Source organism: Pelodiscus sinensis, chromosome 1 (assembly GCF_052426305.1).
Source record: "Pelodiscus sinensis isolate ZL-2025 chromosome 1, ASM5242630v1, whole genome shotgun sequence".
Classification (NCBI taxonomy): domain Eukaryota; kingdom Metazoa; phylum Chordata; order Testudines; family Trionychidae; genus Pelodiscus; species Pelodiscus sinensis.
In genome coordinates, this window is record NC_143052.1 from 100,022,707 (window position 1) to 100,047,462 (window position 24,756).

The 24,756-nt window shown below is 45.4% G+C and overlaps 1 protein-coding gene across 3 annotated transcripts in view; it reads right to left on the bottom strand.

Moving 5' to 3' along the window:
- Window positions 1-24,756, bottom strand: part of CHST11 (carbohydrate sulfotransferase 11) — a 274,744-nt gene that overhangs the window by 225,427 nt on the left and 24,561 nt on the right. The window contains exon 1 of one of the 3 annotated variants that reach the window (XM_006137994.5): window positions 20,476-20,830. The exons of 1 other annotated variant lie outside the window; for it this stretch is intronic. In XM_006137994.5, coding sequence (XP_006138056.2) covers window positions 20,476-20,578 — 103 coding nt within the window. In that variant the 5' untranslated portion in view covers window positions 20,579-20,830. Of the gene's footprint in view, window positions 1-20,460; window positions 20,831-24,756 lie in introns of those variants that run through there. One more of the 3 variants, XM_006137995.5, reaches the window with a different exon arrangement.

A 24,756-nucleotide genomic window follows, 5' to 3' on the forward strand; every position in this document is an offset into this window, starting at 1 on the left:
CCCCTTCAGGTAGTTGAAGGCTGCTATCAAATCCCCCCTCACCCTTCTCTTCTATACACTAAATAAGTCCAGAATAAGGATAAATGGGAAGGGACAGATAACAAAAATACAAGAGATCTCTATGTCATAGAAGCATGTGATAGAATAGTCTAACCAGGAGTAGTTGTTGAGAAGTTTACTTAGTTTAAGCTAACTAAACAGTGATCTTAAAATCACAAAATGGCACAAGGCTTAGTTCATTATTTTGTAATAATCACAGGCATTGAGAACTATTAACAGGTAACCACAAGAAGGCAGTTTGCACTATTTACACCAGGGCTACTCAACTTTGGAAGCCCCGGGGCCCACAATCACACTCACAGCGCATGCTGAGGGCTACAGCGTAAGTGTGGTTGCATGTATATGCAAATAGCTTCTTTCACACAATGCCCCAGCACTCCCCGGCACCTCCTCCCTGCAGGCTAGAAATGCCGAAAACCCCTGTACCCATCTATTCCAGCCAGCCTGGCCACTAGCGTCTTTCAATGCTCACCCTGCCTGGGAGACGCCTCACTGTTGTGGAGCGTGTTCCCGGTGGAGGCCATGTTCAAAGGATCCCACCTGTGGGCCACGTGTTGAGCCCTGCGTAAAGCCAAACTGCACCACGGGCCACAAACAAATGGGCCCTGGGCTGCATGCAGTCCACAAGCTACATATTGAGTAGCCCTGATTTACACTATTGGGTTTTTTTGAGGGAATATCAGCAGATGCCTAACTACAGATAACCATGATAATTCAATTGATGAATACGTTAATGAGCATAATTAACATACTACCCTATAGGATAAGGACACCCTGACATGACAGAGTGGAAGTTAAGGTATGCTAAGGGGAGAGAGAGCTATGTATACATGTGCAGAAGGGACATCAAGGCCTAGTAAACATTTAGTCTCACGTACAGTCATTGGAGTTCTTTATCACCATGCCAGAATCAAAGTAGAATCCACCTCTCCCCTAGCACACTCCCTGAGACAGAGTGAGTAGAGGTTAATGGTACAGGTTGCTCTTACAGTCCTGCATTATCTCACTTGCCTTATTTTACTTATTGATCTCATCGTGGTAGTAAAAACATTGTGTTACAAAAAGGTCTTCCCAGAGCATGAGTGTTGTTGGCACTGCTCTGCCCACAGAGCTCCCAAAACAGTAATTGTAATAATACTGGGCCTGATCTTGGGACAAGAACCTACCACATTTCAGAGTGTTAACTGGGAATATTTCATTAATCTTGACTCAATAGATCAGGCAACAAAATGCAATTAAGCTATAGTGGCAATCCAGTATCAGCAACATCTTGAGACACTCACAGCAAAGTTCTTCGAGCTTCAGGGAAGAAGCTGACAGGGAAAAGGTGGGACTAGGAAAAAAAAGCTTATTTTCTAGGAAGTTCTTCTACAGCTCTCCACTTCCCAGCATCAGGGTTTCTTGAACCTTCCTCTGGCACTAGCCACTGTCAGGGCATGTCTACACTAGAAAATTATTTTGAAATAACTCTCAAAATAACTTCAGAATAGCATGTCCACGTTATGGGGAAGCCTCAAAATTAGTCCGAGGCAGGCTCCATTAATGTGACTGCGCTACCTCAACTTAGAGCCCTAGGAAGCCCTGGGGAGTAAATACTTTGAAAGACTCTAGGGACTAGTTATTTCAAAATAGCAGCAGTGGAGTGTTCACCCTACTGATATTTCAAAATAACTATTTCAAAATAAATGCTATTCCTCGTGGAAAGCAGGAGTTATTTCGAAATAACCAGACCCTTATTTCAAAATAATAGGCTTGGTAGTGTGGACGCGCCACTTGTTATTTCAAAATAACTCCCTAGTGTAAACCAAGGTTAAGAGATTGGCTATTTGAATAAATGGAACACTTGCCCTCCGTCATCTGGCAAGTCTTATGCTGTTGAATTTTGGAACAGTTCTGCAGTAGATGATCATTCAGTACTCATGGTAAAAAGGTACATTTCCCAGTGTGCATGTCTGGCAGTGGGAAGGGCTTAGATATTTGTATTTCAGGGGGTGGAGGGAATAATAATTCATAAACACCTTGTCTTTGGACAGCACTTAGTGCATTTCATTTGTTCTAAAGTATCACACTCTGCTTTACAAAGGCCCCAAACCTACACACAACTTACTTGCGTAAGTAACTTTTCCCAGGTTCAGCAGGACTACATACATGCAGAGAGTTTCTCAGCTGCATTTGCAGGATTGAGGCCAAAATGTTCTCCACTGTTGTCTCATTAATTGTTAATTATAATGATCAATTTCACATCTTGGAATGGCATTACCTGAAGTACAATTATGTTTCTGCTGCAGACCAGTAAACTAAAAGGTTTTTCCACAATAGGCAACTTAATTTGTGTTGCCTTCAGCTGGTAAAAAAAATACATTAGCAAGAAGGTATGTAAAGAGTTTGTCTCATTGAGCACATCCACTTAGAAAGCACCAATATATAAAACAGACAGGCAAATCAGATGTTGAGCAGAGTTGGGAGAATGGAAGAGTCTGTAAAAGCATCAGTCAAGATGTTATGGGTGAAACATACTTCATGTATCTTACTTACCTTTCTGAGATCAGCAAGTGTAACTTGGACTAGTGACTTTTGCTCTTAAATTGCAATAAAAGCTGAACTAGCAGAACTGCAGAGATTTTACGCCAACCTATCTTCCCATATCAGTGATATTTTAATGTATGGTTAAAAGTTATCCATCATGCCTGGCATGGTAATGCACATAGTATTGCAGAATCAGTAGTGTAGTGGAACTATGAGATCAATCTCCTCAAGTCAAGTCTACACTTAATGGTTTCACTATCCAGGGGCACCATTTTTTTTAAATGAAATAGCTTTGATGCCAACTCCCTAGTGCAGGAGCAGTCAAGCCAAAGAGTGCTTTTGCTGGCATAGCTTCCTTTACTTGCCAACTAAGTATACACTTTATTGGCATGCACTTTTTTCCCTAGCGTAAGCGTGTCTATACTAGCCGGGTTTTCCCAGTCTAGCTATACTAGTAGAACTTTTAAGCATAAACAAAGCCTTAAACTCCATTTCCTCATCTCTATGGGGATTCAGCAGCTATTTGTATTAGAATATATGCTAGAGGCAGCCACTCAAATTGGCACTGCATTGTACATAGCAAGAAATACTTACAGTCCAAATAGTCAAGACAGATAAAGCATGGGGATGAAACAGAAGTATACAGGTCACACAGAAAATCAGTGATAAAACTGGGATAAGAGACCAGGTCTCCAAACTCTCAGGTCCATGTCAGATTTACTAGACCATGCATCCTCTCCAGTAATAATGCACATGCAATCCAAGTGCTCTGAAACCCTGAGATTAAAGGCACTATCATAAATGATAAGGGCTCTTTGTAACCCCTTGAAAAGAATCATATTTGATGCTTAATTCTAAGCTTCTTTTATGGAACTAAAAATCATAGAATCCTAGGGCTGGAAGAGACCTCAGGGGGTCATCAAGTCCAGCCCCCTACCCAAAGCAAGACCAATCCCAACTAAATCATCCCAGCCAGGGCTTTGTCCAGCTGAGACTTAAAAACCTCTAGGGATGGAGATTCCACCACCTCCCTAGGTAACCCATTCCAGTGCTTCACCACCCTCCTAGTGAAATAGTTTTTCCTAATATCCAACCTAGATGTCCTCCATTGTAACTTGAGACCATTGCTCCTTGTTCTGCCATCCGTCACCACTGTGAACAGTCTGTCTCCATCCTCTTTGGAACCTCCCTTCAGGAAGTTGAAGGCTGCTATCAAATCCCCCCCCCCTTACTCTACTCTTCTGCAGACTAAATAAGCCCAAATCCCTCAGCCCCTCCTCGTAGGTCATGTACTCCAGCCCCCAATCATTTTGGTTGCCCTCCTCTGGGCCCTCCCCAATGTGTCCACATCCTTTCTGTAGTGGGTGGCCACAGCTGGGGCATCTGCAGAACCCTGGATCAGGTGTGGGACTGGCAGACAGCAGAACCCCAAGGGCCGATGGGACCGGGGCAGGGAGGCATATGGAGTCGGCAGGACTTTATGGGGGCTGCCCAGAAGCAGCAAAGTTTCCCAGCCTTATGATGTAGAAATACACTGGGGAGAAATTCTGTAACAGCAGAATTGGTTGAAATAATAATCTTAATGAAGAGACTCTGTAGCTAGAAGGACGTTGTTTAACAAGATGCCGTTACATGGTTTCCCCACCATACCCTAGTGAATGTGAAGGCATGCAAAAGGGCCTGCAAGTCACAGAAAACAGCAAGAAGAAAACTCGGTGCAGAGATGGGCAATTGGTGACCCCAGCTACTTTGGACAAGCAAGAATGACTACCTGTTACTAGAGGTGCCCAATCAGACAGAAAAGGGGAACAAAGCACGTTTTTCACTGTACAAAGTATTCTCACAGTAATGTGCTACCATACTGGTCACTTGGCATTCTTCAGATAGTAACGCACAAAGTAACGCAATCTTCAGATAGTAACGCAAACAGGAGGCTGAAAATCATTAGGAATGAATTAACTGTTTAGACTAGTGGTGGGCAACTTGTGGCCCACGAGATGTTTTGTTTCCTGTTGCCCATGCATAGTGTTGCCAGATGCCGCTGGTTTTCATCTCCAAAGTGGTAGGTTTTTTCCCTACCAGTATTACACTTTAAGCAAGGGCACGTGAAGTGAGGTGTGTGCTGATTGCACACAACATTGTGAGAGAGTTGTGCTCTCCCTCCGCATCCAAAGTGCTGCCATGGTTCAATCAGCAAATTCTAGGTATGCAAGCACAGTTAGCAAAACTACTCTATCCTGGGAGATCATCTTGGTTATAACAATCTTGCGGCCCATAGAGAAGGGGCGCTCATATGGCCAACTCACTAGCCTCGCCCCTCACTAGGTTACATACAATGGCCTTGTGTATATTTTTGCTTCGATAACGGTGCCATTACTAACACTTTGGCATCATCTACAGAATTGTCCCTTCTCCACTCTGGAACATTTTCAGAAAATGCATAGTGTTACAAGACAACAAGAGATTAATGCATTCTGAAATCCAAAACAGGATCCAGAATGACAAATTAGAAACTCTGTTTTAATTAAATCATGCCTGTCTTACCATTCACCATTACAATCTATTTAATATATTGAAATCCAAGCCTAGGAAGATTTTTTAGTAATTTTTGCTAAAATGTATTTATTTATTTATTTATTTTGCTTTCATACCTGAAAAATTAAGCCTTTCCTGCTAGCATATGCAGTTTTATGGCAGGACCAGTGCACCTAATAATATGAATGGACTATGTGCAGACTATATTCTTAATCTGTCAGTATTATTTCCACTTAAATAATAGATGATAGTGCAACTTTCAGTACTTTAAAAACACATGCCTCCATGGAAAAAGCCATGGTTCATTTTAATATAGAAGAGGTCTAATAAGTATGTTGCTGAAAACAAATAAGACACTAGAGAGAAGAAATGAGGCTATTATCCCACAGAGAGGGAAGGGAACACAGAAGGGACAAATCATACTCTCAGATACAGTGGTGTAAATATAGAATTAATATACTGAAGTCATTGGGTGTCTTTCAGTTGACTTTAAACAGACAATAGATGAGACAATGAGCAGTCAACACTCTAGCAAACTAAACCGTCCTATCAATTTACCCTTTTCATGACAGCCCTAAAACCCAAAGCCCCTTCTGGATGACATTGTGAATAGGCGCAGGATAAAAAAAAAAAAAAATACAGCTGTAAATTGCTGGACAGTATGTGTCCAACCTATTATTAACCTGTTATTGTCTCAAACTCAGGGAGGAAAGCACTTTGTAGTACCTCCAGAACAGAGACTGTAGAGGGGCATTCAGCAAGGGTAGGGAGGGTCATGTAGGATAAAGATCAGGAGGCATGTTCCGCATGATTATCCCCAATCTGCCAAGAGACCCTTTGCTCATATCCTGGAATATTACTTCTCTCTCATGCAGGAATTATCTGTCAAAGGGAATGATACATGGCAATGCTTAGAACCAGAGCATACGTGGATATTAACACTGATTTGTAACACCATCTGTGCACATTTGAGAGGTAGTTTTGCCACTTTTCCCTCCCCATGCCGTGTATAGCCGCCCCACTTAAAATAGCACTGTCAGGCTTAGGCTCTTAAACATAGTTTGATTCTCATCTGGAAACATACAAGTCTAATTAATTTTCAAAGCTAACCAAGCATAACCAATACTGAAGGCACTATCAAAAATGGGCCAGCTTTATTCCTTTCATACCCACAACCCCAAAACATAAAGCTTCCATGCTTAATATTTGAAATATTTTATTTCCTTCCCCTGCAGCTTATTTAAAATTCTCCTCTACCACATCTGCCAAGAGTTGCTTTATTACAGATTACCAGAAGGGTGTATAATCGATTCCTGGTACTACTCCACATGCAACTCCATTTAGGTGTACTAAGATAATAATACAGACAGAAAACTGTCCCAGCTGCATACCAATAAAAATGTAAGTACAATAATGCAAATGGCAATTAAAGGGTTTTAAATCTCTAGAGCTCTTTGCTTTAAGATAAGACATTATGGTAGAGATTATTTGAGGGATCCTATTATAAATACCTTATTAATTACACCTCTATCTTCCCATAATCCCCAACTCCCTACAGGTTAGTCACTTTAAAAGCACTAAAATGCTTTCTGCCCACCTTACACAATCCAAATTTGTTGACAAAGATGAAGTATGTGAATTACCAGTTACAAAGAATACCATCTGTTAAGGGAATTAAACCCTTAAAAAAGAGTAACCCTTCCTAAAAGCTGCCAATTTTCATTGTTTTAGAATACATACATTTTAAGCACCAGTAACAGGACCGTCTATAAATGAATAGCAAATGCTGGTTTAAAAAAAAAGAAAAAAAAAGTAAAAGAACATAGTTCTCTGCTTTGTATTGAACACAATGTGTTTGAGAAATGGATTGAAACCCAACAGAGCCTTTTATTCTTTGTATGAACTCTACAATTAAAAACGATAGTCTCCCACAGCCCGGCCAAGGAACATAAAAAGACACAATCTTTTGATATGAAGATTACGAAGAACGGCATCTTTCAGTTTGAGACAATGATTGCCAGCCTGTGCACAGGGTTCAAAGGAGAAGTGGTTCCTTTGCAGAACCAGACTAGCTGAGAAAGATTGAGCCCTTTTCTCACCTCCTGGGGAAACCAGCCAAGGCCCCAATCCTGCAAAACACAGCACGCTTAACTTCAGTCACAGGAATATCCCCTTGAAATCAGTGGGAATACTCATCGCAGGAGAATTAAGAACACACAAACATCTGCAGAATCATGTCTTGTTCTTCCATGACCGCAGTCCAGTCCCCTTAACAGTACACTTTGGATACAGGAACTGTCTCACAAAATATAGCAGTGGATTTACAAAGCAGCGAGAAATTCTGCTCAAACATATTGTTTACACTTTCCACTTCTCCCATTACGTGCTGTTAAGTTCCTTCATGCACGTATGAAAGCACAGCACCACTGATTGATGGCAGAAGGATGTGAATTCATCTTTCACTGTGTATAATACAGTGCAAATAACATTCATACTACCTTGAAAGATGACATCTCTCCTAATTTAAGCTAATGCAGTTTACAAAACTGCATTCTCATTTCCTGCCTTGGATGAATATACAATGCCTTTAATTTTTGTGAGCAGCTCATCTTCAAATGTATACCTTTGTTAAAATGGACTTATTTGAAATTTAGCTTAAAAGGAACATTACATGAATAAATTTTTCAGTTAGTAAAATTACAAGTCCAGGCACATCTAACAATTATTTTAAAAATATTATCAAATAAAAAAATATGATCTTAAGAACACAGCTAGCATAAAATAAAATTCCCAATTTTTCCCTCAACACTGCATGTCTGAACAACGTTAGCTCTTTCAGCAGCCCTCCTGAAAAAGTGTGCGCTTTGACATTAACAGATTTGGGGTATGTAAGCCTGAGTTATAAATTTTGTATGGAAAAGAGGAATCAAACAAACAACTTTTTACAAAAGGCTAACTGGAGTTGGCAATTGTTTAACAACATGCAGAAATTGATAAGTTTTTCCATCAACATTTCAAATTTCAGGGAAAAAACCCTCAATGATTTTTTCCTTAAAAAAAACAAAAACAAAAACAAAAACAAAAAACCCCAATCCTACAAACCATTTTTTCAACCAGTTCCAATTTCAGCAACAGAAATATAAAATTTTCCAATGGAAACAATGTATTCATTCATTCATGAATATTCCTTTCTGGTGCCTACAAGCTAACCATCACAGCCTCACATTTAGGACATAAGAACCAGTATATAAAAAAGGAAAGTGAACTGATAGTCTGTTTTTATTGTCTAAGCTGAGTGCAGTGCAAACAGCAAGCAGAAAGAGTACATGGTTAAAAGTAAGTGAAGTATTTAAAATTCTTTCCACTTTAAGGTAAGGACATTTGTTTATTTAACACAGTCGAACCTATCCGATTCACATAGACAAGCAGTTCATTTGTATATTAGAAAGTAAAGAGGCCATCTCAAAGCCTTCCAGCTAACCCAAGCTCTTCTTTGGGTCAGAGTGGGATTAGGGCCAGTGTAGGGGATGTGCAGAAGAAGTGAGCTGGAGCTATTCTGGCTGCCTGTGCATTTCCTGCATCCCCAAGAAGGGGATTTATCCCAGGTCTTCATTGGGTGGGCTGAGTACCACAAAAGGAAGCCAGCAGTGGTAGGGGTGAGGTAAGGGATGAACATTTACATGGATCCAATAGCTCCAAACCCACTGCAAGCGGTGTGATGGTACCACAGGGCAGCACAGCAGCTGTAGGGAATCCACATATGGAGAGCAAGTTATCAGTAGACTCTGGCAGGGGCGGCCCGTCCATATAGGCGAACTTGGTGGTCGCCTAGGGTGCCAAGTTAAATGGGGCAACAAAAGGTGGCACAATATCATTGAGGGGTTTGGAGGTCGGGGTGCCAATTGCATGGTCCGCCTAGGGCACCAGTTGCTGGCAGCAAGTCTAGGGCCGCCCCTGGCATTTGAATAGCCATAAAAGTCACTACACTCATTTTCATTTGTCAACAAGGTTACAAAACAAAGCCCAGATTCAAAAGCTTACATTTGGCTTCAGTGGAAATGGGGTGGAGACGAGGAGAGAAGAGAGAGAATTGAAATTCTGCAGCATGTCATGTTAATGACTCGACAATGGAGTCCTAATGTATTCATTAAGCCTTGGCTTTCAGATGCCAAAGTAAACAACCGATAATGAGGGGTCAGAGCATATCCTCCTGTGGTTATACCCAAAAAAAAGGAACAGAGCAGCCCCAAACAGGGAGGAGGAGTGGAGGAATGCTACAGAAGTAACTAGAGCCTAAAACCTTCCGTTTGTCTATTTTATCTTCTATTACTTAGACTGTGAGCTCTTCATGGCAGGGAGCCATCTTTTTACTGGATGTGTGTATAGTGTCTAGAAAATGAGGCCTTGATCTTAGACCAAATACAAATAATAAGAAGGGGGGAGAATCAGCCAAAGTCTTGTAATCTAAATATCCACTATAAAGGATGAAATCCACGCCACTCACAAAGAGACAGGACAACTGAGTTACATGAGGAAAAGGCACATTCACTGAAAATAAAAAATGGTGTTTACTAATGGACTTTTTTATCCTTGTTAATCAATGAAATATCAAATCTAACACTCTAGAAATGTGTGTTGTTCTTGAAGCATGGGATGATTTGCGCAAACACATATTTGAGATTCAAAATATTTTTATTTTCTTAGGACCAGATTCAACACCCAGTGAACTCAAAAAGACTCCTGTATACTTTGATGGGCTTTGGACAAGACCCTTAAACTGCACATACACACTATTTAACTATATATATATATAAGCTTCAGAAGGGTAGCCGATTTAGTCTGTAACAGGAAAAACTTAAAAACAACAAGTAGTCTAGTAGCACCTTAAAGACTAACAACACATGTAGATGGTATCATGAGCTTTCCTGGGCAAAACCCACATCTGAAGTTTTTCCTGTACAGGGAGTCCCTGAGTTACGTGGATCCGACTTATGTCGGATCCATACTTACGAACGGGGCTTTTCTTGCCCTGGAGGACGCAGGCGGCGGGACCGTCCAGATGCGCCGCGGTCCCACCGCCCGTGTCCTCCAGGGCGAGAAAAACGGCTCTGCGGCTCCCTGGTCTGCTGGGGGGTGGGGCCCAACAGACCAGGGAGACGCGGAGCAAAGCCGCGGAGGACACGGGCGGCGGAACCGCGGCGCATCTGGGCGGTCCCGCCGCCCACGTCAACCTGGTCTGCTGGGGGGGGGGGCGCAGCTAGTGTACCTCCTCCCCCCCCCAGCAGACCAGGCTTTTCTCGCGGATGCCTGTGGTAGAGCAGCTGGGGCGCTGCTGGGTTGGTCCCGCAGCGCTGCTCCTCGGCACTACTGGACCAACCCAGCAGCACCCCAGCTGCTCTGCCCCAGGCGTCCCCAAGTCAGCCGCTGCTGAAACTGACCAGCGGCTGACTACAGGAAGCCCGAAGCAGAGTTGCTCTGCCCCGGGCTTCCTGGAATCAGCCGCTGATCAGTTTCAGCAGCGGCTGACTTGGGGACAACTGGGGTAGAGCAGCTGGGGTGCTGCCGGGTTGGTCCCCGCAGTGCCGAGGTACGGCGCTGCGGGGACCTACCCGGCAGCGCCCCAGCTGCTCTGTTCCAGGCGTCCAGATTCAGCCGCTGTTGAAACTGATCAGCGGCTGATTCCAGGAAGCCCGGGGCAGAGAAACTCTGCTTCGGGCTTCCTGTAGTCAGCCGCTGGTCAGTTTCAGCAGCAGCTGAATCTGGACACCAGTTCCGACTTACGTACAAATTCAACTTAAGAACAAACCTACAGTCCCTATCTTGTACGTAACCCGGGGACTGCCTGTATACGTAAGAATATTCATGCTTAAGATAGTTAAATAAGAACCCAAGCAACTACCTTAAACAATGCAAATTATCTGCAAGTAAAATTATATCAAATTTAAGATGCTGTGTCTCCATACCCAACCCCACCTTTCTACTTAAATGTCTTAGGATTACCTTAAAAAAAAAAACACACAACAACAACAAATGGTCTGGTAGCACTTTACAGACTAACAAAACATGTAGGTGGTATCATGAGCTTTCATGGGCACAGCCCACTTCTTCAGATGACGGGAGATATACAATACATATTTTTTGCTCAAAAGACTTCAGAGAGGCAACTGTGATATTATTTAATGACATTCACACAAGGGCAAAATGAAGCATCCATATAGGCAGGGATCTGATGTTGTATCTCAGGTTACATATAAAAACCCAATTAAATACCGTACTGAAATGCAGGCATTAGGAAACCTAACAGGGATCCCGCTTCTTCCACTTCTCTGAACTGCTTTTAAAAAGTTACATGTCTCATATAAAGATAAACCACTCTGTCACTGCAAAAAAGCAATGGAAACAATTTAAGCATTCAGAAAATATGCCCACCCAGCACAGACGTGAAGTCGTTGACACACTGGTTAAACTTAACCAAGCTTATAAATGTTTTTATGCACTGCACATTTCTGTTTTATACATCTATTTATGTGTTCATTTCTTACAGAAAAAATAAAAGTTTCATAGGAACGGAATTTTTTTAGGTCTTGGAAAAAATGAAGTTTGAGCCAAATCTTGACAGGTAATATAGAGCATTAATACTATGAAAGTCAGCACAAACTTCCACAATATTTATAAGGTGTTTTGCAAATGTCTGTACTAATGAGAGTTAATATTTTAGAGCTTTTTTAAAATCTTATACAATTTACCTTTTGGATTCAGTAATTATGGAGTAATAGATGTTCTGACCATTTAAAATTTAATGGAAAGTAGCCATGGGTGGTACCCTGTAAGTTTGGTTTCAACATTTCCAGAAATAACAGGCCTTTAAAATAAAAAAATAAAAAATAAAAAGATTAAATAGTGGGTGTTTTTTCCAAAAAGCTATATTTATATCCATACATACAAAGAAGAAAAAGCTACCCTTTAAAAGTGAGGGCTAATATTAAAGAAGATTCCCCAAAGCACAAAGATGCCCAACTCAGAGCATTTCAGGGCCACCAGTGTTCTTGACACAGAAGGCTTGACATGCCAACTCACGTTAAAATAATGGTAGATTCTCCAAGGAGCTGCACTGAAGTCGATGGTGGTACAGTGTGGGCCATATTTTCTCATTAAAAGAAAGACCTAGCATTTATTCAAACAATGGACTAATAGCAACAAAAAGGTGACATTAATAACTGGTTAGTGGCTCAGATACTATGGTGATGGGCAGGAGCATAAAACCTTAATATCACATGCAGACAGAGCTGCAATGAAATGGAGCATCCTTCTGGTTAGAGAGCAAAAGTCAACCACCACATAGTTTGTGGAACAACAGTAGAGAGAGGAAAAATGTTAAACAAAGACTCTCAAACATTTACAGAAGTGTCCCATGAACTTCAATATCTATGCAGAATAGTCAGGAGAGCAGACTGCTCTGCTACATGGAAAAATCCATGTTGTAGGCAGTGGAAAATTCTACAGATTTCCCTTCAGTTTCCACCAGATCTTGCTGTGCAGACTGTGGTTTCCACCCATAGGAACAGGTAGTGAGTTCAACATCCCCAGAGCCCATAGATATCAAGGATCCTCCAAAACCTACACCCAGCTGCATTTTTGTCTCTGCAATCTCACACACTCTTCCCCACGCCACTGCCAGCCATCAGTACAGCTAAGTTTCCCGGGAGAGCAGCTGCCCTGAGAAGCTTCATTAAAGGGCATGTTCCACAGCAAGGAAGGATTTTGTGCCAAAGTTAATAAAACCTTGAGTCACTGCGTATTAATTTGGAGCAGTTTACTACTGGCTTTCAGGGGAGGAGAGACATAGAGAGCAGAGAGATGAAGGAGTACAATGCACCCAGTTTCCCCATGCACATGGGTATATGAACCTCATTGCCAAAGATGTGCACTGCATTCTTCCATAGAGTCAAGAAACCCATCTACCGACTTATGGTTAGTTGGTTGCTCTTATTTTAAGTGCTTATTACTGTAAAGAGCTTACACATACTCATCCTAGGCAAATGACCTGTCTCATTACCTTGGTTTTTAAATGTCCCAGTCAAAAGATACACTGATTTCTATGATGTTCAGTTGTGGATCTTAACAGATTAAGGACTGATTTACCCCACTGAGGTTTGAACTTGTGATTCCAGGAAATAAAGGTATTTCAGACCTGAAGCTTTAACTATTTAAAGAGAGATACTAGTTTTGTTATTTCACTGGAAAATCTTGTTGCTGACACTCTTCTCACTCTTTTGCATCACATTTAGAATTCTTTAAATGGTACGTATTTTAGTATGTATTATGAGTTTATGGGATAATAGATTCCTTCTTTTCTCCCCTTCCCTATAAAATTTTGATTTTGGGGAGATTTTTATCAAAACTAAAATTTCCATTGAATGACACTTCATGGAAAGTTTAGAACCTAATTTTCCATTGAGAAAAAGTTTTGGTGGAAGATTTTTAACCAGTATTAATTGTGAGGTGTCTCAACACACCAACTGCTGTAGTATATTATATAAATAATAAATAAATAGCATGAGTGACATGAGTGATGAACCATCGTGCAAAGGCTGATCACTTTACTGTTGGCTTCTTGTTGCCTGAACTCAAATGGGGGACTTTCAAGGTTTGTTTGTTTTTTAAATATGTGAAAGAGAAAAAGCTGAATTGTTTGAAAGCTCCTAATACTTTCAGCCCCAGCTGCCCACACATATACTCCATAGACAACCTGAGGAATCTTTGAGCCAAAATTCATTGCTGGTGCAACTCCTCTCAAATTGGCTTCATATTAACATGTCTAATACAGGCAGTCCCCGGGTTACGTACAAGATAGGGACTGTAGGTTTGTTCTTAAGTTGAATCTGTATGTAAGTCGGAACTGGCGTCCAGATTCAGACACTGCTGAAACTGACCGCCAGTTCTGACTTACATACAGAATCAACTTAAGAACCCCAGGCGTCCCCAAGTCAGCTGCTGCTGAAACTGATCAGCAGCTGATTCCAGGAAGCCCGGGGCAGAGCAACTCTGCCTGGGGCTTCCTGTAGTCAGCGCTGGTCAGTTTCAGCAGAAGCTGACTTGGGGACGCCTGGGGCAGAGCAGCTGGGGTGCTACTGGACCAACCCAGCAGCACCCCATCTGCTCTGCCCCAGACGTCCTGATTCAGCCGCTGCTGAAACTGACCAGCAGCGGCTGAATCAGGACCTGGGGCAGAGCAGCTGGGGTGCTGCCGGGTTGGTCCAGTAGTGCCCACGGGCGCTGCAGGACCAATCGGCAGCGCCCCAGCTGCTCTGCCCCAGAGTCCAAAACAAAAGCCTGGTCTGCTGGGGGGGAGGGGAGCACACTAGCTGCGCCCCCCCCCCCCCCAGCAGACCAGGGACACGGGGAGCAGAGCCGCAGCGGCAGCGGGGTGCCGCGCCTCTGAGGCTTTGCTCTGGCAAAGCCTCTGAGGCGCGGGACCCCCCGCGGCTGCGGCTTCAGTCAGGGTGCCTGTGGTCTGCTGGGGACCGTCCCCAGCAGACCACAGGCACCCTGACTGAAGCCACAGCCGCGGGGGGTCCCGCGCCTCTGAGGCTTTGCCAGAGCAAAGCCTCAGAGGCGCGGGGAACCGCCGCTGCTGCCGCTCCAGTCTGGATGCCTGTGGTCTGCTGGGGACGGTCCCCAGCAGACCACAGGCACCCTGACTGAAGCCGCAGCCGCGGGAGGGTCCCACGCCTCTGAGGCTTTGCCAGAGAAAAGCCTCAGAGGCGCGGGGAACCGCCGCTGCTGCCGCTTTGACTGAAGCGGCAGCAGCGGCGGTTCCCCGCGCCTCTGAGGCTTTGCTCTGGCAAAGCCTCAGAGGCGCGGGACCCCCCCCGCGGCTGCGGCTTCAGTCCTGGTGCCTGTGGTCTGCTGGGGACCGTCCCCAGCAGACCACAGGCACCGGCACCCAAGTGGCAGCAGCAGCGGTTCCCGCGCTTCCGAGGCTTTGCTCTGGCAAAGCCTCAGAAGCGCGGGAACCCGCCCGGTGCCCCGGTCTGCTGGAGACGGTCTCCAGCAGACCAGGGGCACCGGAGCAGCTTACGAACGGGGCTTTCTCGCCCCGACTTCCGGGGCGAGAAAGCTCCGTTCGTAAGTGCGGATCCGACGTAAGTCGGATCCGCGTAAGTCGGGGACTGCCTGTATGCGATATTGGTGTAATTACACAATTCGCTTTTGCTTAAACCAAATTTGCTGGAGTTTAAAAAAAACCAAACATACACTCTTATCACAAGTTTATACAAGAATGGTAGGCTAGTGTGCGCTTCTATCACAACATAGATGACATAGGTTTGTGTTATGGTAAGCTAACAAATAGACGTTAATTCTTGGAACAACAGATTTTTGCACATTGCACTTTCATTTCTCTACACCTACCTTACCAGCTAATATATATGGTCCCAATTAAACATCTCTGAAAATTCTACAGTGTTTACATCGCAGATATATACCACACAAAGCAGAACTAGTTGCAATCATAAAAGTGCTTTAGTACACACAATTTCAACCCGTGGTCTGCATACCCTTCAGGATCTTCAGATTATGTCTAAGATTTCCAAAGGGATTTGCACACCCATTTTACATTTTTTTAAGAGACCACTAATGAAAAAAAAAGTTGCAAACATTGTCTTAGAGACAGAAGGTTGGGTTGCAATTGCACTTTGGCTGGTGTAAATCAGGAGCAACTTCACTGACATTAACTCATTTACAACAACAGTATAAACTTGTATGAACAGGAAGCAGATTTATATTATCCAACCAATAGTAATTCTACAATATGATTTTCTTCTGTTAAGTCTCTAAATTAATCCTTGGCATTACTTTGAAATCTCAGCTTAAATATCGTTTTAAAATAAGGTAGAAAATAAAAGCGTAATCCTCAGCAGTCCCTAGAAAAAGCATCTAATAATTTTTGGAGATAATCAAAAATTTATTCTAGAAAAGCATTTTCACCTCCGGACTATTGAGTTCAGATTCCCGGTTTTAATACTATATTTTATTTGAAGCTAGGAAAATTAATCTGACTTAACATACAAATATATTGCCCACTGAATATATCCACTATAAAAAAATTACATTGGTTGTAAATGATGCACTGCCACTATTTACAGTATATTTTGAAGCCTTTCAATATAGGATTGGCAGGTGGGGCCCCAACTCTGCTAGATGTTGAGAACTTCCAGTGAAGTCAGTGAAAGCAAATGGTACTTGGAAGATAGAAAAATATATGATACCATAAATTTACATTAGTTCAGAGAGACTAGCTGGCAGTTGGGAACCCAGCTGGGCAAAGAAATGGAATACATTCAACAGGCAAAGACACTGTACCAAGTTTTGTGAAGGCAGCAGCTGAAGACCATCTGATAGGGAAGTATTCATGAGGACTAGGCATCACCACAAAAGCTTAACTCAATTGCATCAGAATACTATCAATTCATAATGTAAATGCTTAGTGACTCCAAGAGCCATAATGAAGATTGCTTTGATGATCCACAGTTTAGTGACAACGTTAAATGTGATAAGAGGGGAAGGAGGGTGCTGAACACACATGTTTTCATGTGATCTATCTTTCAGTGTTTCTTCTAATAAGTATTTTAATGTCAGCTTCCCCATTGTTTCTCCTGGGGGGGAAGGGGAGTCAGAGCACGCGTCAGTGCAAGTTATATTCTTCTGCCCTCCCTCTTCCCCCTCGTTCAGTCACTCTGCATGTAGAACTGTCACTGAAGTCAATGAAAGGTCTGTGCATGGAGCAGCTGCAGAGCTGCACTTCACACTAATTTTCTAGGGCTAGGTCCCGCTTCCATTGAAATCAGTGGCAACGCTCCCAATAGGCTCCAATGGGGACAGGCTCAGCCCTTCCCCACCGCTTCCTCCAACATATGAATGCACATACAACACATTCCTACATGGAACTACACAATGCATTTCCACCGAGGGTTTCCATTTACACAATAAATCTTAAGAACTAAAGTCAGACTGGTCTGTCTGTGCCATCAGACGCTAAACTACAGAGTTGCAGTAGTTGGGATGTGTATTCGTTTTAAGGGCCCTAGCACCAAAATTAAATTAAAATCAAGCCATGGTTGTGCAAACATTCCAGCCTCACCCAGAGCACTGTGGCCAAATCAGCTGGCCTGTTAGTGGCTCCATCGAACCCCGATTATTTCCTCTTTCAGGTCCTGACCCAAACCTCACCCCCTGAAGTCTGGAATCCTCTCGGTCATCTTCCATCGACTTTGAATCAGAGCTCAAATACAGCGCATTGCAGTAGTTCTCATTTTTTTTGTATTTTGGGGCAACTAAGCATACGTCCACACTGCACCGTTATTTCAAGATAACTAGCATTATTTTGAAAGAACAATGTGAGCGTCTACACAGCCATTCCGTTATTCTGAAATAATTTTGAAATAACAGACAGCTTATTCCAAAATCTGTAAACCTCGTTCAATGAGGAATAACGCCTATTCCAAAATAGCTATTTTGAAATAAGGCATGTGTAGACATTCCACTGCTGCTATTTTGAAATAGCCCCTCACCAGGACTATTCTAAGTTATTCCTCTCCAGTGACTCCTGAGGCTCTAAATCGAGATAGCACAGCTACATTAGGGAAGCCAGCCTCAGACTAATTTTGAGGCTTCCCTGAAGTGTAGATGTGCTATTTCAGAATATCGAAAGAGCAGTGAAGTGTAGATGTACCCTTAGGCTTTTGAAAGAGGCTTTTTCAAAAGATACTTTCAAAAAAAGCTTCTTTAGAAAAAGAGCATCTAGACTACAATCAGTACTTTCGAAAAAGCAAGCTGCTTTTTCGAAAGAGATCACCCAGGCAGTCTGGATGCTCTTTTTCGAAAAAGCATAGTTTGCATTACATAGTGCCTTTTTTCAAAAGAGCACTATCGAAAAAAGGCGTTATTCCTTGTGAAATGAGGAGTACCGCTGTCGAAAGAAAAGCCTTGTTCTTTCGATTTAATTTCGAAAGAACACAACTGTAGTCTAGACGCAGGTGAAGTTTTCGAAAAAAGGCTACTTTTTTCGAAAAAACTCTGCAGTCTAGACACAGCCTTAGTCAAGTGCATGTTAAGTCTTTAGAGTTTCAAGGCAAACACTTTCACTCAGAGCAAAAGCCTTTGTGAGGCCACATTATCAGCTCCCTTTGCATTGTTTTGGCTCCTAAGCGGTTGCAGAAACACCTACACTGCATATAAACGGTTTAATCTACTTCGAAAGAGGGAATCATTTCATCGGTGCTCTTCAGTGTGGAGTAACAGCGGAACTTTCACTGCCAGTCCAAAATCCAAGCATCACGTCTATCCGCACCTCCAAGCTACATTTGTTGAATAACCCCAGGGTTATTCCCTTGAACCCCCTTCCTTCCCCCCCCCCCCACACACATTAAGATAATGGATTTCAGTGGGATAATTCACGTGTTTAAAAGTTCAAACACCTGCCTACATTTTCACAGGATTGGTTCATAAATTATTTCTGCAGCCACTGGCCAGATTCTGCAGCCCTTGCTTAGGGGAAACCTCCCATGGATCTAGTGATGGATGCAGCCTCGGTAAACCCTACCTCGAGAAAAGAAATTGGCAAATAAAAAGGGAAACCAACCCGTGGAGCTCCGATGAATAAAATACCGAGCTCGCTCACGCGCTCACTGAAGTTCACAGTAACACTTGCAGGGGCCGCAGGGTCTGGCTAGAAGTGCCGGAACTAGGGGTGCTACCGCCCCCCACCCAAAGCGGTTTGCATGGTCTTCAGGGTTCGCAGGTTCGATAACACCCCCAGAAATTGTGCCAGCACCCCAGGGACACTCGAGGGCTTTTAATAAGCCCATCACGCCATTCGTTTTGAAAAAGCCACTGTGGGATCTTCCTACAGCGAGACTGGAGAGCGAGGCTCAAGCAGGGACTGGGACGCTTGTGGTATTTCACAAGTGTAGCGCTCCATGCCTTCCCTTAAACGCGGGCTGCGGGGGTTGCAGGCCAAGAGTGGAGCTTATTTCTCCGGCTCCCCTAGTTCTGATGCGTGCCCCCCATCGCTGGGGGGGGGGGATGCTGGCAGGGCGGAGGGCGGCCAGGACCTGCTGGCTCCCGCGATCACAGGCACCTTGCCGGGAGCTGACGCCGCAGTGAGAGGAAACCTTCAACCTGCTCAGGGCAGCGCCTCCCACCCCGGAGCGCTCCTGTCCCCGGGGGTCCCCGCCACTCACGCTCTGTTCTCTTGCCCACAAGCCCCGCCACAGACCCGCAGCCTCTGCCCCGCCCCAGCGCTGCTGCTCCCTCACCCGCCGGGTGCGAAGGGAGAGGCAAGGAAGCAGCAATTGCTGCGCCCCAGGCAGGGGACCCCCCGCACACGCCCCTCGCAGAGGCGCGCTGCCAGCGCCTGCCCCGGCGCCTCCCCAGCGCAGAGCGCCCCGAGCCCCAGCAGTCCCCCCAGGGAAGCAGAAGCCAGGAGCGGAGCTAGCAGCCTGGGGAACAGCAGCAGAACTTCTCTGCGCACCCCCAACCAATCCCCATAGCTGAGGGGGGCGGAGATCAGGGCGCCCCTCCCACCCCCCCCCCCCCCCAAGAGTCCCGGTACCACCACAGCCCCCCGAGGCAAAGGGGAAGCAGCACCGGGAGCCCAGTTTGCAGTACAACCCGGAGCTGCTTAGCCCCCCGTACGAGGATCCGCGGCGGGGCCAGAGGTTTGAGAGGCTCCCAGGCGCTGCAGCTCACGGACCCGGAGTTCACAGCATCCGCGCTCGGCGCTGTCCACAACCCGAGTTTGATCCCTCCGACAGAGCGCGCTGCCCCCCCCCCACCCCCAGCCGCTCTCCCCTCCCCAATAATCCCTCCACTATCACAACCTGCGTCCACCCACCAGCCCAATCCTCTCAAAACGTCGCTCCTCTAATTCCCTAATAATCCCCCAATACCACAATCCCCTAATATCACCCCTTCTGTAATCCCCTACTAATCCCCCCTCGCTCCCCAATACCCCACCCCCTACTAATCTCACCCCCATATCCCCACCCCTACTAATCCCCCCTCACCCAATCCCCTACTAATCCTCCAGCTCCCCAATATCTCAAACATCCCTTCTCTACTCCCCTACCAATCCCCCCTATCTCACTCCCCCTTCCCCCGCCTTTCAGACACAAAAAGGATGAAAAACTACCGCCCATGCTGGCTGCAGGAAACACAGAGTCATTATTGCAGCCCGATGCCCGCGGTGGGTAGCGCCCCGTCCGCCAGCCAGAGTGGCCCGGCGTGACCCAGCCGGGCGGAGCCGGCAGAGCAGGAGAGCGAGCGAAGGTGCCCTACCTGGATGCAACATACTTTGGAAATAGAAGATGACCAGGATAAAGGATCCTAAGCAAGTGACCAAGACCATCCTGCAAATCCTGTTCATCCTCATGACTTCCATGAGCGCCTGCTTCATGGCTTGGTCCCGGGGCTGCGGGGCAGGAGCGCGGGGGAGGCTCCGCGCGGAGTTGGGGGTGTGGAAAGAGCTGGGAGCGCACGCAGATGCCTGGAAGCCGGCCGGCCGGCTGCCTGCCTGGCGCCTCCTCCCGCCGCTGCTCTGGGTGATGCCTGGGTAGCAGTGCACAAGGGCTGGGTGATAGTCCTGGGCTGGGCTTCACCACTCGGCTCCGCAGCCGGGGAGGGCAGAGGAGCTGTGTGCGCAGATGGAGGGAAAGGCGGAGGAACGAGCCGGAGCGTACTACCCTGCTAAGAACATGGTTGCGTCCAGCAGCTCCCTGGCAGTCTGCGGCTTCTTCGCGGTCCCAAAGCCGCTCCCATTTGCAACTGCTGCGCCTGCTGCATAGGGCTCAGGTCAGTTTCCAGGACAAGTTAAATGGCATTGAAAGAGGGGAAGCTTTTTACAGTGAGGGCGGGGCCTAGCAGCTTGACAGATACTTGGCAGCTTTTGTGGACAGGTTAAAGCAGTGGTCACCACCCAGTAGATAGGGATCTCCTGGTCCATCTTGGAGCCTTTTACAGGTGATCCTGACACATTTGGCCAGGAGGCTATCGGCCCCTTGCAGCACCTATGTGCTGCTGCTGGATGAAGAGGAGAAGGTGCTGATGTCAGGGTGCCCCTCTCACCACCCTATACTCCATCTCCACAGAGCCGGAGGGAGGGGATGGCAGTGATGAAGGGAGTTGGCTGGCTGCTTTTGGGAGTGGTGCAGGGCCAGAGTAAGGATGAGCCTGCCTTAGTCCCCTACACCACAACCCAGAAGTCATCTGTGGTAAGCAGTGCCCAGCTAGAGCCTGCATTCCAAACCCCAGCCCAAGTCCTGAACGCCTCCTGCACCCCAAACTCCTGCCCTAGCTCTGAGTCCCTCTGCACCCAAACTCCCTCCCAAAGCCTGCATCCTGCACCTCAACTCCCTGCCCCTCTGCTCAGCTCAAAACCCCTCCCACACTCCAAATCCTTTAGCCCCAGATCAGAGTCCACATCCCTCTCTCCCTCCCCCCCCCCAACCCTCTGCCCCCAGCATGGTAAAAGTGAGTGAGGATGGGAGAGGAGGATGGAGTGAGCAGGGGTGAGGCCTTGGAGAAGGGGCAGGAAGGAGGCAGGGCAAATTGAGTTTGAGATAGATCCTGGATTACACTTAAATTTAAAAAGTGATCTTGTACTTAAAAGGGTTGGAGACCACTGGGTTAAAGGATCTCCAGCTTGGAGGGGGCTGGAGGCCAGTTTCCTGTGGTGAGCCAGCCCATCATCAGCCTAAGGGTAGAAAAATGGGAAAAGGAAATGGTCCCCTAGCTAGGGACCTGCTATTCTTTGGGGAGAAGGAGCTAAATGGGAGATTCCTATGTCTGAACCATTCCTCTTGACTTGGGAGCTGATACTGGGGTGTTTACATTTGGACCCACCTGCAAATAAACTCCCATGGGAACAGACAAGCTAAAGTGGAAATACAATTCCAGGCTGTAGAACCCAGATATGAAGTTCTCATTAGCAAAACTTGGGGATTACAACCTAGATGGAGCTATGATAAGATGAGGACATTTCTGTTTGGATAACCATTCCCAGAAAGTAGTTATTCCCTTCCAGCATGACTGTGAAACACTGATAACAGATGGAGTTCTGCAGGGATCAGTTCTTGGTCCAGTATCTTCAATTATGCCATTATTGAAATGACAGAGTACACCTATAAACTTGGTATCATCTGCCAACTTAGGAGGGGTTACAAATGCTTTTGAGTATAGAATTATAATTCAAAATGATCTAGACAAACTAAAGCTACGGTCTGAGGCAAATAGGATGAAATTTAATAAGTCAAAGTACTCCACTTAAAGAGGAACAATCAATTGCGCGCGCGCACACGCACACACACACACGCACACACAAATGTTAAAAGTACTACAGAAAGATCTAAGGATCTAAGGATCATATTGGATCACAAACTAAATATGAATCAGTGTGACACTGCTGAAGAAAAAGAATACCCACCGAACATTCTGGGATGTATTACCATGAGTGCTGTAAGCAAGACAAGTAGTGATTCTTCCACTCTATTCTGGGGGCCACATTTCAGGAAAGATGCGGGTAAACTGGAGGAGGTTCAGTGAAGAGCAACAAAAATAATTAAAAGTCTAGAAAACATGACCTATGAAAGAAGACTCAAAGGATTTATTTAGTTGGGAAAAAGAGCAGACTAAGAAGTGACTAGATGAAAGTTTTCAAGAACCTAAAAGGTTGTTACAAGGAGGAGGGAGAAAAGTTGTTCTCATTAACCTCTGATGATAGGACAAGCAGCAATGGCCTTACATTGCAGCAAGGGAGGTTCAGGTTGGACATTAAGAAAAACTTCCTGTCTGGGTGGGTAAGCACTGGAATCAGTTGCCTAGAAAGGTTGTGAAATCTCCATTATTGGAGATTTTTAAGAGCAGGTTATCATAGAATCATAGAGCTGGAAGAGACCTCAGAAGGTCATCAAGTCCAGCCCCCTGCTCTAGGCAGGACCAATCCCAACTAAATCAATCAGGCCAGGGCTTTGTCAAGCCGAGACTTAAACACCCCTAGGGATGGAGACTCCACTACTTCCCTAAGTAACCCATTCCAGTTCTTCACTACCCTCCTAGTAAAATAGAGGTCCAGGTTGGATATTAGGGAAAAACTCCCACCACAACTTGAGACCATTGCTCCTTATTCTGCCATCTGTCACTACTGAGAACAGCCTCTCTCCATCCTCTTTGGAAGCAGCCTTCAACTTCCTGAAGGGAGGTATCAAATCCCCCTTCACTCTTCGCTTCTGCAAACTAAGCAGACCCAGCTCCCTCAGCCTCTCCTCATAAGTCATATGCTCCAGCCCCCCAATCATTTTGGTTGCCCTCCGCTGGACCCTCTCCAATGCGTCCACATCCTTTTTGTAGTGGGGGGCCCAGAACTGGACAATACTCCAGATGTGGCCTCACCAAAGCCGAATAAAGGGGAATAATGACATCTCTGGATCTGCTGGCAATGTGCCTCCCAATGCAACGTAATATGCCATTAGCCTTCTTGGCTACAAGGGCACACTGTTGACTCATCCAGCTTCTCATCCACTGTAACCCCCAGGTCCTTTTCTGCAGAACTACTACTTAATTGGTTGGTCCCCAGCTTGTAACTATGCTTGGGATTCTTCTGTCCCAAGTGCAGGACTCTGCACTTGTCCTTGTTGAACCTCATCAGATTTCTTGTGGCCCATTCCTCCAATTTGTCTAAGTCATTCTGTACCCTCTCTCTGTCCTCAAGTATATCTACCTCTCCCCCTTGCTTAGTGTCATCCGCAAACTTGCTGAGGGTGCAATCCATCCCCTCATCCAGGTCATTAAATAAGAGATATTGAACAAAACCGGTCCTAACTGAACCTTGGGGCACTCCACTAGAAACCGACCGCTATCCTGACATCGAGCCGTTGATCACTGCCCGCTGGGCCTGGCCTTCTAACCACCTTTCTATCCATCCTACCGTCCATTTATCCAATTCACATTCCCTTAACTTGCTGGCAAGAATATTGTGGGAGACCGTAACTGGTCCACAGAGCCAGTTACCTCATCATAGAAGCTAATCAGATTGGTAAGGCATGACTTGCCCTTTGTGAATCTATGCTGACTATTCCTAATCACTTTCCTCTCTTCCAAGTGCCTCAAAATGGATTCCTTAAGGATCCCTTCCATGATTTTTCCAGGAACCGAGGTAAGACTGACTGGCCTATAGTTCCCTGGATTGTCCTTCTTCCCTTTTTTGAAGATGGGCACTACATTTGCCTTTTTCCAATCATCTAGGATTTCTCCTGACCTCCATGACAATGGCCAAAGGCTCCTCAATGACATTTGCCAACTCCCTCAGTACCCTCGGATGCATTAAGTCCGGACCCATGGATTTGTGTATGTTTAGCTTTTCTAAATAGTTCCTAATCTGTTCTTTATCCACCAAGGGCTGTCCATCTTCATCCCATCTTGCGTCACTTAGCGCATTAGTCCGGAAGCCCACCTTGTCCGTGAATACAGAGGCAAACAAAGCATTGAGTACTTCAGCTTTCCCCACATCATCTGTCACTAGGTTATCTCCTTCATCCAGTAGGGGCCACACACCCTCTCTGATCACCTTCTTCTTGTTAA